Below are 12,630 nucleotides of genomic sequence, written 5' to 3'. Positions count from 1 at the left end.
CAGCCGGGGGCCGTGGTCTCCTGGGGCTTCTCTGCAGCGGGGAGCGAGCAGCCCCCGGCGGCCGGGCAGCTTTCTTTTACCCAGCCGTCGGCATCAATGTAACCATTCAGATGGCTCTTCCCTCCTCCTCCGGGCCGGGTGGCAGTACCAGGCCTCCCCCGCTGCTGCGACACAATGTCAGCTTTGAGTGCCGGCTCGTGTAGGTGCTTGGTCTCCCGCTGGCCCTCGCTCTGGAACGCGGCGGCAGGAGGAGGAGGTCACTGTCAGCCCCCTGGTAGCAGGAGGAGGAGGTCACTGTCACCCCTCTGGTAGTAGGAGGAGGAGGAGGTCACTGTTACCCCCCTGGTAGCAGCAGTTGCCTGGCTTCGGGCTGACCTGGCACTGGTATGGTCGTTCACACTGGTCTGTGCTTCCTTGACCACTCGATAACCACTGGCAGTACAGGGCTTGGTGTGTAGATATCTTTGCGTGGACTAGTTCCTCTGTTGTAGCGAAGGGGAAGCTGGAAAAGCTACTTATTTTTACGTTGTAACAGACTAAATGCGGCAGCATAAATAGGCATTGCAACAAGAGGCTAAGCTTTGAGGGCGGCAGTCTATGCCTCAGTGCCTGGGCTGCTGCCTGCAGAGGGGCTGTCAGGTGCTTTCCCTGTGACTGATCATGTTGGTTCTGAAGGCAGGGAAAAGTGGGGTGAATACCCCTTCCTCTGCTCAGTGGGCAGCATGGAATAACACTGGGTACTTTACCTGCATTTCCTCAGAGCATCTCTTCCCCTCCTGGAGGCCAGGATTGCCTGTGCAACAGTGCATCCATCCTGCTGTGCTGTCCCAATCTGACCACCTTCTCTTCTACCAGAATGCAGCCAGGGCAGATTCCTAGCTGGATGGAGCTGACCTTCCCACTAGACCTGCTGGGCAGCTTCTTGAGGGTAGTTTAGAGTCAAACAGCTCGCTGAGTCCTTGGGGCTTGGCTGAGACTGCTGTGCCTTATCTCTTTCCTAGGGAGCCCCTCTAGCTCATGGGTGTGAGCTGCTGCTAATAGCCTTTTCCTATGAGAAACAGCAAGATGCCAGTTGTTGCAGCATCTACTTGCTACATCTTGCTGTGGGGATTAAGCTGTGCCACCCACACAGCCTGGACCTCTGTGGTCCTGCCTCATTTGTGTTCTTATTTTTGTTTCCTGAAAGCCTGTTGGTGGGGGAGGAATTATGTTGTCCTTCAGGGAAGAAGTGCAATATGAAAGCACTGTTAAAACTGAGACTTGGGAGTAAAAGCTCACTCTGACCTAGAGGTGTCTCATACTATATGTTAGAGATAAATAAGGGAGCTTATCAAAGTTGCATAGTGTCCCCTTTCTCTCCCAGGGGAGAAAAGCTTTGCATCCTGAGGAACCTCTGAAGCTGGTGTTAGGGGCAGGCGCTTTACTGGGTGCTGTCCTTGAATGTTTCAGGTGAATGCTTTCTTCTTTTCTGCTGGGGGTTACAGCACAGTGAGCACTCAGCCTGAGATGCTTACAAGGGACACTGGGAGTGGTGCCTGTGATGGCACAAGAGATGCTCTGTGTTTCTGTGCTTTTGTGTTGGAGTTCTGGTAGTTGTGCCCTGCTGGCTGTCAGATGGTGGGAGTACTTGGGCTGGAAAATCTGGTTCTTGCCAGTCAAACAGGTGAGGCAGCTTGGGCTCTTACAGGGAGGAGACAGTCCCCAGGAGCCAGGACTCTTCCCTGCAGGAGTTGTGGGGCTGCTGTTGCTCAGAGATGACAAGTTGCAGCTGCCACAGCCTATTCCCTACCATCAGGCTGTTGTCTGCATTCTGAGCCTTTAGTGGCTTGAAGATGGTGGAGGTGGTAACTGGGTCTGATGTTTCTTGATTTCGTGTGTCATAGGGTTGATTCTTCACTCTGGGATGGGTTGGGGTGGTGAACTGTCACTGGCAGTAAGTTCTCAAGCTTTGTGGCGAGGAGCTCTCTTACCCTGTGGATCAGATCAGCTAGCTTGCTCTCGTAGTTTAAGATTTGCTCTGTGCACACGGATCTTATAACTCATGCTGCTTCTATTTAACCCTAAGAGGCTTTCCCTGTCTGTACAGCAGTAGAAGCAAATGCACTGACTTTGAGTGGTCAATCTACACCTGTGTTGAGATAGCCAGGCTTCACACTTCACTTTCTTTGTGCTTGGAAGGCTGTGAACCTCCTTGAATGTGGTAACCATTAAGCCTCAGGCATGTTGGGTTCTAGGTGCGTATACTGTGCTACTGGACTATGACATCTTCGTACTGTCAGAGAATGTCCTGCTCTCTTGTTAGAAGATTGTGTGACTACACTGCCTTCTTGGTGTGGAAGGTGCATGACCCAAAGCTGGTGCCATGGTAAGTTCCAGGCAGTGGCCCCTTGTCTTGTTGAGAAGTGTCTCTGGGTTCATACCTGGTGTCCTTGAATAGTCAAAATAAAGCTGTTGGAGGGAATTTGTGAGTCTTTCCTTTCTACATCTTGCTTTGTAGATTTTAATGTCCGTCTTGTCTTGCCGTACCTGTCTAATTAATGTACAGGCCTGAGTGGGGCAGACCACACTAATCATTACTGCATCATGATCACAGCCAGGGCTGTGAGAACAGAGGTGAAGCCTTGTACTGAGGCATTTGCATAGTGATTAAAACCAGAGATGAGTGCGGTGGTGCAGCCTGTCCCACCTCCAGATAGAAGTACTCTGTTTCTTTGCTAGGTGGCTTTAGAAGGTTGACCCGATTTTGGATGCAGGTGTTAGAAGTTGGCCTAGGCCAATGTAGCCCTGCCTGTCCTGCTGTCACCTGCCCAGTTCTGTCCTTCCTGAGTGTGCTCTGTGCACTCTGGGGGGCTGCTGGGTGCTTTCACTTCAGAGAGGGAGCTCAGCCATCTCTACCTTCCCCCTTCACCTGGTGCTGTATGAGGGAGTGACAGATCAATATGGTTATTCAGAAAGGAAATAGCTTTTTTTCCACTTCTTCTGGTAGGTATCTCAAACTGTTTCTTTTTTCCTTCCTTCTTTACTCCTTCATTCCTTGCTTTGTCAGATTTTCTTTCTAATGTTGCCTTTTCTGTTTTGGTTTTTTTTTTCCTCATCTCATCTGCTCTCATCTCTACTGATATCAGTTCTCTGAATATGCAGCCACCAGCTTTGGATGTGATAAGGAGTAAACCTACTCTTTACAGCTTGAGGAAGTGCTGCCCCTGAAAAAAGTATGCTGTGCATATTAAACCTCTTACTGCTCTTGGTATGCTCTTGTGGGACCTTGAAGTCTGATTATCTGCCTTGATTTTTGTATGAGGTTACCAAACCCTATTGCAATGGATGTCCCCCTTTCTCTGAAAGCTTGTGAGGTGCCACACTGACTGTCAGTCAGAGCTCTCCTGCTAATCTGGGAGTCTCCTCTTGCTTTCCCTGCTTCCAGTGAGTATGGGAAGGGGAGAGCTTAATCTGTTTGTAGGATGCTATCCAAAGGCCTCAGGATTTTACAGCCACTGCGTGAGAGAGTGGTAGGGTATTAACACACACTTGGTGAGGATGAGGAAACTGCTTAACTTCAGGCAGGGCACTTCCTGCCACTTGGGTCCAATGTGCCAGGAGCAGCACCCACCCAGTGTGATTCCCTCACTGGTTGCAATGGTAGCTCTTGCAAGAGCTGTTACATATCATAACTTTGAGAGGTTGCATCCCTTATGTCTCGCAGTACCTCCTGTACTGACTTCAGAATATGCTGGTGTAGAGCATACGGCACCAGGTTGTCAGCCATGTCCTTTGACATGAAGCATGTGAGCCAGAGGAAGAGACTAATGGATAGGATTCAAATAGGAAAACTTATCTGGTGCTGCTAGCGTAAAGTTTCCTTGCAGCCTTTGTAGTTAGGTTGTGAATGGAGTTCTGGGACTGGTTGTTCTCAAATTCCAATCAGAGTTTGCCTTAAGTCCTCAGAGCTGATGTGCCAGGCTAGCAGAGTTGCTTTACTGCCCATATCTGTTGGTGTGACTTTCCACACTTAAAACATAGAAGCTCTAGTTGTCCTGCCAGACTTGTCTTCTGTGGCTGGTGAGCTGGTGACAGGCATGTCTTTATACTGATTTCTTTGGAGAAAAAACATGACTTTGGAAGCATGTGGGCAATGCTGTCTTAATTTCAGCCATTCACTGAAGACTCAAGTTATTAGCAGGAATGCAAGTGTACTTGAATACAGCTCTCCTGTTGAGTGGCCTCTGTTGCATGTGTTTGAGCTGGTGTTAGGAGATGCTGTGTGTGAAATAAGTGTGTACTTCCTGGTTACAAGCCCCTCTCCCTTTCACTGAGTGCAGAGCAACAGTGGAGATCCAAATTCAGTTTGCTGTGCTTCACTGTACACTTCAGTCTTAGAGTGATCCCACTCTAAGGGGTTTGCAGCTTATTGCGGGCTGGGCTCCTTCTCTCTCTTGTCTTGCTCTGTCTGCCTTGCTACCTGTGTGTTGTTTGGGGCAGATAAATTTGCATGTTGCTCATCTTGCTGGATTCGCTTGTGCATAAGCTCAGGAAAGCTGCTGAAGCTGTGGCTGTCAGCTCTTGGTGGTGATGTTTTGTGGTGCCAGCCTTGTGTGTGCAGTACACACTCCTGTCTGTGGCTGGCTTGATCAGTTCCACTTTTCTGCAGAGGGATATAGTTCATGGGCACATGGGGCTGTGTGCAGCCTTTGCTGGACCCCATGGTAACTTTCTGGAATGCCAGGCAACTGGGTGGGTGCTGTGGTGGGGAGCTGGAGGAGGAAGATGCCTTTTCCTGAGAGGTGGTGGAGCTCAAAGCTGCATCAGGCAGCAAGCGTTGTTGCCAGCTTGTAGGCCAGGGATGTGAGTTAGTTTCACATCTGGCCAACTGATTATCTCCTGACCTTTGAGGGCTGCTACTCCCTGGGAAGCCCTACAGGGCCAGGCCTGCTTTAGCCAGTTCAGCAAGGGCCCTGTGCCAGCTCTCCCTGGGGTGGCAGCTCTGTGGCCACCTACCAGATGGTTTTGGTGCTGCCTTTAATTAAACTAGTGGGGAGATGAGGGTGTTTGCTTTTGCACTTATTATAGGACTGATTTCTGACCTGAATGCTGAGGAGTAGGAGTGTTCGCTGTCTGGGGCAGAGTCTGTTGCTTGCAGATAGTTGTGTGGGGAGATGTGTGCCCTGCAAGGCTGTTAACAAAACTAACTCTGGTCTCTGTCATTGTCATGGTTCTGACAGGGCTGTGGCCTGACCGGGGCTGGTCGTAAAAGGCCTTGCTGTTGCTGCTGAAGTTGCACTAATTAGCTGTATAGCTTGCTGCAAATATGCAGTCTACACATTGCTTGGTGTAAGCAAGTATTTAATCCTTGATGTTGGTTACTGGAGCAGATTGTGGCCTGATACCCTAGTTTGCAAATAGTGGGAACTTTTTGTCTGACATGGGGAAGAGACTCCCTGTTGCTGAGAGATAGGAGAGGTGTTGCAAGGTTTCTCTGTATCATCTGGGGTGTGTTTGGGCCCCTAGGGTTCCTGCTCATTTGGGATGCTTGGACCTATTTGCTTGATTTCTCTTCAGATGTTCAAGGCTCAGCTTTGGGTTCTGCATCTGTTCCCAACTCCTTGCTTAAGAAGGTTAGGATTTAGGAGGAATTAAAGTAAATGTCCCCCATGTGCAGAGAGGACAGATCCAACCACTGAGCTGTGAACACCTGCAGTGTGTGATGTGCAGTGTAGCGTGGAGTGCAGTAAGAGCCGATGCCTGTCTGGATGATGAACCTCTCTCAAAGTGTCGAAGAGTTCAGGTTCCTGGACAGTTGGTGCTCTGTGCTGGAAAACCCCTGCCTACAGTAGAAAGGCTGGCATGGAGCAGTCATGGTTTAGGCAGGCAAGTGCACTTCACATCCCCCTGCCTAGCGAAGGTAACTCTTGGGTGTGCCCTGCAACTCCCACTTTGCTGCTCAACTGTCAACACCCCAAGGTCAGTGACTGCCCCTTGAGGGACAGAGGAGGGCAAGACATACCTGCATCTGCTCACTGAGCAAGGCATACTTTGGTCACTTTGATGTAGGATGATGTAGCATGCCAGTGGGGACAGATGCCAGGTCTCCCAAAGACCTGAAGACCTCAGGGGTTTCTCTGGAGATGTGGTTGCTCTGTTAGCTTAATTTAGCAGGATGTTGTTCTGCCTAGAGAAACCAAGGAAAACTTATAGGTCTTTTCCACAAGGGCCTATAATTCTACTAGTAGCATAATTCTACTATTTCTGTCTTGGTAGAAATCCTGATGCTTGCCCAGAGCCTTGTTCAGGACAAGTCCAATGCCTCCCAACTTCTGTGGCATGTGTGGCTGCAGGAATGTCAGAGGTGCTTCACAAAACAGCAGTAAGGCAGACTTGTTACTGTTCACGCTGGTGGGCACTTCTGTGCTAGTTCTGGTTTGAAATGGGCTTCTCCCACTGCTTGGGGGGATAGCTGTCATGGACCCTGAATTGTTTTGAGCTGAGTCCTAGTTGGCCAGTGGTACTGGAGGTTTTGGCCTGGGGTCAGGGAAGTGATCCATAGTGTCTGAGCTGAAGTGTGTTCCTGCAGTGTGAGATGTAGCTCTGAGCTCAAAGACAGCTGACACTCTCTTCTCATCCTAGCCTGCTCAAAATAGGTAAGTACTTGGTAGGATTTTTGTCTCTGCCCTGGACCTGTAGTAAGGCTGACTCATTCACCTTGATAAGATAAACACAGACCTTGAATAGTCAGGTGCCTCTGCTGGGAACTAACTCTTGAGGGCTCCTCAATCTAGCAAATAAAGGTGTAGCTGGATGTAGTGGTTGAAAGCTAAAACTAGACAGACAAGTTTGGAGCTTGCTCTTAGCCATTAGAGCAACATAAAGCTCAGCAGCTTTCCAGACTTGTGCTTACTGTGTTTCCCATAGCTGAGCCTTGAGTGTCTCTTAAGGATGCAGTAGTTCCTGCTACACTTTTAGCTGGCCTTTGCTGCACGTGGTGAGTGGATTATCTTGGCAGTACCCAGAACCTTAAATATTACTTGCATCATGGTGATACTACAAATGAGTATTACTTGCTATTAAACCCTTGGAAACCTTGCTTGGGAGAGTGAGCAGGTATTTTGCTGCTGAGGTGATATGTGGGGGGATCGGTCCTAAATGGGCTTTGCCCTATTGCTCTATCTGCCTCCAAGATGGCACAAGGAACCACCTTCTGTGCTTTCTGAAACACAGCAAAACTTCTGGGGCTCTGTCCTTGGGCTGCATGGTGGTGCAGATTGCTCTGGAGCCTTGCTTGGGGGAATGGGTGTTTTGGAGGATTGAGGTGAAGGAGGAGACCTCTTCCTGCCTGCTGCCCTTGCAGAGAGGTTAGGTGGCACTCCCCAGTCTGGAGGAATGCAGAGGGGATGACTGGGCAGGCACAGAGCCAGCTCCACTGCTGCACCAAACTGATTTGCAGGGAATGGTGAGCCAGAATGCTGCGTGCCAGGCCCCCTGAAGATTACTACTGGTAAAGCCTGCCATGGAGGTGCCTGGTAGCTCTGCACAGGAAGTGTCGGCTGCCACCCTGCCTACAGGAAAGACGGCAGTGAGTTCTTCCTCTTGCTGTGAAGCTGAGGGAGCAGTGCTGGTGTTGGCTGGTGAGGGCTTGAGGTGGCAGTGGCTGCCGAGTACTCAGGGACCTTACTGGGAAGAAGGGTACTCTGGCTTCAGCTTCCTGGCTGCTGGTCTGGAAGAGGCCATGTGCTTCCTGGTGGTGGCAGCAATATACCTCCTGGGAAGACTGGGCTGGGGACCCATTTCCCCAGGCCATGCGTGGGCTGTGACTCCATGCACCTTCTTGGAGGGAAGGGGTAGGTGGAGTGTCTGGTAGCAGCTGTGGGGAATGCCTCCCTTGCAGATGGATGAGTCAGGTGAGGCTGGGCCTATGTTCTGCCTTCCTTCCTGCTGCTCTGGTGTCCTGTGGGCTGGGGAGAGGTTTGGGAGCACAGGGAATGGGTGAGGGTGTTTAAAACTTGCGTGCAGCAGTAAGAGCCCATCCTGCTTTTCTGGAGAGCATCTGCCCAGATCACTTTCTGGTGTGTATTCATACTGAGGATGACCAAGTCTGGGGAGTGCCAGTCCTTCTCCCTGCAGCCTTCCATCATATGACTTTCTCCTGTCTGGAAGGGGAGTGGAAATGCCATTGCCAAGCAGGATGCACCTGGCCTCTGAGGTACTAGGTTATGTGGTAGTAGTTTCTTGTCCGGAGAGTTTTGTGCAAGGATGTGAAACCAGGAACTTTGGCATCAGAAACTGATGTTTGTTTCTGAACTGATGGATTTCCTTCCTCATGTAATGGGCCTGCCAGTGGTGATGTGCTGCTTCTGTGGTGGGAATCAGTGGGCAGGAGCCCAAAGCTGACCATAAAGGCACTGTGCTGTGGAGAGTGTGGGCCAGCCCTGCATCTCTGCTCCAGGGTCAGACAGAGAATTGTGCTGAGTAGGTGTGGCTGCCAATGCTGCTGGCAATGTCATGGTGCCTGTGGATGATAATGCTTGAGCTTGCACAGCAGGAGCAAGATTAAGGGGCTGGAGATACAGTGCTGAGGTTGGAAGCTTTCCTAGCTGGCTTGAAATGTTGGGTTCTTGCCTTGGAAGGACTGCTGGCATTTGATGATGGGGTTCCCAGCAGAGCTGGGGAAACAGAGCCAGGCTCTGTGAGAAGTGAGGTGCCCTGTAGCTCAGCTGGAAAGTGGATTCTGGTGTGTGATCAGCTGAAAGCAACAATGGGCAGATGCATGACTGTTTCTCTGAAATTGGGCTTGGAGTTTACTGATCTGCAGGACTGTGCTCTGTAGGCTGCTGTCCTGGGAAAACAGCTGCTTGATCTTCCCTGCCTCTTTCCACAGAGACACTGCCACCACGATGGAGGGGATTGTGACTATGTATCAGGACTTCATGAAGAAAGCAGGTCAGTGTTTGGCTCTGCCCAGCTATCAGACAGGTAGCACTACATGCTTTAGGTGCCAGAGGCACTGGGGGGTGGTCTGTCATCCCTGAAGCACCCCTTGGTGTAACTGCATCCTGCCTTTGCCCTTACTCAGATGCAGCTCCAGGGGTTTTGTACTGCCTGTTATGAGGCTGTCTTGCATCAGTGCCTGTGTAAATTGGTTTGGGGCACTTGTGTTCTCCTGGGCAGATGATCTCCAGGCTGCCCTGCAGCATGGCTTCAGGCTATACTGTGCTGAGTCTGACTTCACCAGCCTCTGCTCCCAGACTGCTTCCCTACTTGCACTCATGTCCTAGAGCAGGATTGCCATGTCTGTGCCTCTGCTGTGGCAGTAGCAGTGCTGGCAGCAGGCTGGGGTGAGGATGCTAACTGCTCTGCACTGTGGCTCTCTCTGCAGACCCCCGCATCGCTGATTATCCACTGATGCAGTCCCCGTTCCTTGTGATGGGCATCCTTCTGGGATATGTCTACTTTGTCCTATCCTTGGGTCCCCGGCTAATGGCCAACAGGAAGCCTCTAAACCTGAAGAAGTTTATGGTGCTATACAACTTCTTTCTGGTGGGACTCTCACTTTACATAGTCTATGAGGTGAGTTGTTGGTAGCTTGGTCGGGCATGTGTAAAGCAGCGTGTGCAGGCTGTGTGGGTGATGGGGAGCCCTTTTCCTGGCTGTTCCCTGCCCTTCTGTGCAGAAATTGATGTGCAGTGGGTGATGTCTTAGGCCTCACGCTGATGGATGCTCTTGTTGCAGTTCCTGATGGCAGGGTGGCTCACTGGGTACACCTGGCGATGTGACCCTGTGGACTTCTCACAGGACCCCAAGGCCCTCAGGGTGAGTTCTCATCCCTCTCCTGATAAGTGGGGGGGCCTTTAGTGCTTCTGTTTGGATGGCAGGGTCACAGCTCCTGCCTTTCCTGAGGCAGAGGATGTGTAGTCTCTGGGCCTTGGTTTCATGCCAGGGTAACTGTAGGAAGCCCTTCACTCACTGGGCTTGCTCAGGCTGAGGCAGGTCTCTGATGTTAACCTGTTCTGTTACAGATGGTCAGTGTTGCTTGGCTCTTTGTTTTCTCCAAGTTCATCGAACTGACAGACACGGTGAGTTACTGAGAAGGCCTTTTCACCACTTGCTGGGCAGGGAGCTGAGCCCAGTGTATTTGGGGTAGGTGCTTTTGTAGCCCTTCCAGTCTGACCTGGTAGTGCTTCTGTCTGGCATCACTGCCAAGGAGGCCACCCTGGAATGTTGGTGCTGAGGCCACTCTTTACATGTTTCAGCTCTGGAAGCTGTGGGGTGACCTAATGGGGGATGCTAATGAGTGGGGGGGGAGGGAAGCATCATTGAGAGCGCACACTGGATTAGTGGCCCAGCCTGCTCTAGCTACTCCCAGGCTGCAGGTTCTTAATGCTGTTGGGCTTTCATTGCAGGTGATCTTTGTCCTGCGGAAGAAGAATGAGCAGGTCACATTCCTGCACCTTTTCCACCACTCTGTTCTGCCATGGAGCTGGTGGTGGGGAGCCAAGTTTGGTCCAGGTAAGATGGCAACTGTCTGGGTGCAGGGATTGGGTAGGGTTACCCCAGCATGCTGAGAAGGGGTTTTTGGCCCTGTTGGGCTCTTAGCAGCTCTGTGTAGTGCTCACTGCTGTGGAGTATTGACTTACACTAAGGAAAATCTATCTTAACAGGGGGAATGGGCTCATTCCATGCCATGATCAATTCCATGGTGCATGTTGTCATGTATTTCTACTATGGGCTCTCAGCAGCAGGACCTGCCTTTCAGAAGTACCTGTGGTGGAAGAAGCACATCACAGCTATCCAGCTGGTGAGTCTGTGTGGTAGAGCAAAGCATGTGCCTGATGTGAAGGGCAGGCCAGCCCTTGTACCTTTGAAAGGTGCAGCCTCAGCAGCAGTTGTCCCCTCTGTAGAGTATTGCTCTGAGTTTTTAGCAGCTCTGCCCCACTGTGGGCCTCTGATAGCCCTACCAGCTTGATTGGGGTGTGGGTGCTGTTCAGCTCCTGGGCTGTAGCTGTGCTGGGAGGTGAGAGGCATACGCTGCTCTGAGACTTGTGCCTGCCTCTTCCAGCTGCTGCTGAATGCCTCACTATAACGAACTCCGCTTTAGACTGGGAAAGGAGTCTAGGTGTTGCCTTTAAAAATAAGGTCTCTAGTAGGTTCCCTGACCCTGCTCCCATTAATAACTTGTTCTTACTCTGCCTTGCTCCCAGGCACAGTTTGTGATTGTCTCCGTCCACATCTCCCAGTATTACTTCATGCCCAACTGCCAATACCAGTTCCCCATCTTCATTCACCTTATCTGGATTTATGGGACCATCTTCTTCATCCTCTTCTCCAACTTTTGGTACCAGTCCTACACCAAGGGCAAGCGGTTGCCCAGGGTGCCTCAACAAGCAGCCCAGCACAACGGTAGCAGCATCCATGAAAATGGCACTGTCACCAATGGCAAGGTCAAAGCCAACTAGAGGGTAAAGTGCTCCCAGAGCCAATGAGAGCCCCGGGGCAGAGGCAGCTGGGACCTGTCCCTCTGCTCCTGGGTGCCACTAGCCAAGTCAAGTGCCTACAGACTGTTGTACCCCTGTGCCCAGTCCTGCTGTCCCCTGTCTGCATGCTCAGCCCCTCTGCTCTGAGCAGCCATGGGCCACTTCTGCTCCTGGGAGGGCTTGTGCTATTTCTCAGTGTTGCTGAGCAGAGAGGCAGCTGCCTGCATCACAGCTGTGGGGCTGCAGTCCCATTCCAGTGTTTCCAAAGGAACTTTCCCCAAGTGCCTACATCTGGCTCTTCTGCCTAGGGGCCATTTCCTTCTGAGTAGGACCAAAAGAAGAGACCGCTTCCTGTCCTGGTGCCCTCTCCTCTTCCCTGTCTCACAAGAGCTTGTATGGATGAGCAGATTCATCCCTGGCTGCTTGTTACTGCCAGCTCATGTGTGAGTGCTCCTGCTCTACGATGCCTTGTGCCACTTTGTTCCATGCCACAGTGCTGCATGTCCCTTCTGGTCCCTGTGTGCCCAGCTTGGGAGTCCTGCCCTGGCACATCTGTGCCCAGGTGTCAGTGGAGAACGTAGGGGCAGTACTTATGGGACTTAAGGGCCCAGACCTGCCCAGTACGGTACCCATGCCCTGTGCCTAGTACATAGCAGGGGCTATGACAGCCTGAAAGGCTTCCCCCTTGTGATAAGCCCAGGTTGCCTTGCTGTCCTTGTGCCTGGGCTGGGTGCTCAGTGTGTGCTTAAGCCACACTTACCTGATCCTCTAAGGCAGCTGGTGGCTTGCTCCATAGTGGGGGAGACCAAGCTCAGCCTAGTCTTGGACCACTTCCATTCCTGTAAATTCAAGACTTGAGCAATAAGTGCCCCTAAAATCAGTTCCTGGGCTCTCCTGCTTGGGTCCAGCCCTGCTCTGGCCTAGCCTGAGCACAGTAGAGGGCAGTTTTAAGTGAGCACCTCTTGCCTTTGTGGATCTGACTGGGCCTGTGTGAAGATGTGCTCTGTCCTTCAGCAAGGCAGTGCAGCAGCTCTCCTGGCCTGGTGCCCAACACCTGCTCTGATTGTAACCAAAACATGCTGATGGCCTCGAGGACGAGGTGAAGGAGCCAGGCCCTGTCAGATTGGGCTGCTCTTCTATCACAAATAAACAAACAGAAGGAGAAATG

At 51.4% G+C, this 12,630-nt stretch overlaps 1 protein-coding gene across 2 annotated transcripts in view; it reads left to right on the top strand.

Moving 5' to 3' along the window:
• Nucleotides 1-12,630, top strand: part of ELOVL1 (ELOVL fatty acid elongase 1) — a 13,924-nt gene extending 1,294 nt beyond the window's left edge. Inside the window, exons 2-8 of one of the 2 annotated variants that reach the window (XM_005423098.3) lie at nucleotides 8,870-8,931; nucleotides 9,368-9,558; nucleotides 9,721-9,801; nucleotides 10,008-10,064; nucleotides 10,392-10,497; nucleotides 10,650-10,786; nucleotides 11,190-12,630. In XM_005423098.3, coding sequence (XP_005423155.1) covers nucleotides 8,886-8,931; nucleotides 9,368-9,558; nucleotides 9,721-9,801; nucleotides 10,008-10,064; nucleotides 10,392-10,497; nucleotides 10,650-10,786; nucleotides 11,190-11,444 — 873 coding nt within the window. In that variant the 5' untranslated portion in view covers nucleotides 8,870-8,885 and the 3' untranslated portion in view covers nucleotides 11,445-12,630. The remainder of the gene's footprint in view (nucleotides 1-8,869; nucleotides 8,932-9,367; nucleotides 9,559-9,720; nucleotides 9,802-10,007; nucleotides 10,065-10,391; nucleotides 10,498-10,649; nucleotides 10,787-11,189) is intronic. The other variant, XM_031058718.1, reaches the window with a different exon arrangement.

The sequence above is a fragment of the Geospiza fortis genome, unplaced genomic scaffold, assembly GCF_000277835.1.
Source record: "Geospiza fortis unplaced genomic scaffold, GeoFor_1.0 scaffold333, whole genome shotgun sequence".
NCBI lineage: Eukaryota > Metazoa > Chordata > Aves > Passeriformes > Thraupidae > Geospiza > Geospiza fortis.
The sequence above is the reverse complement of the archived record's forward strand: the minus strand, read 5'-3'. Positions and strand labels throughout refer to the sequence as shown.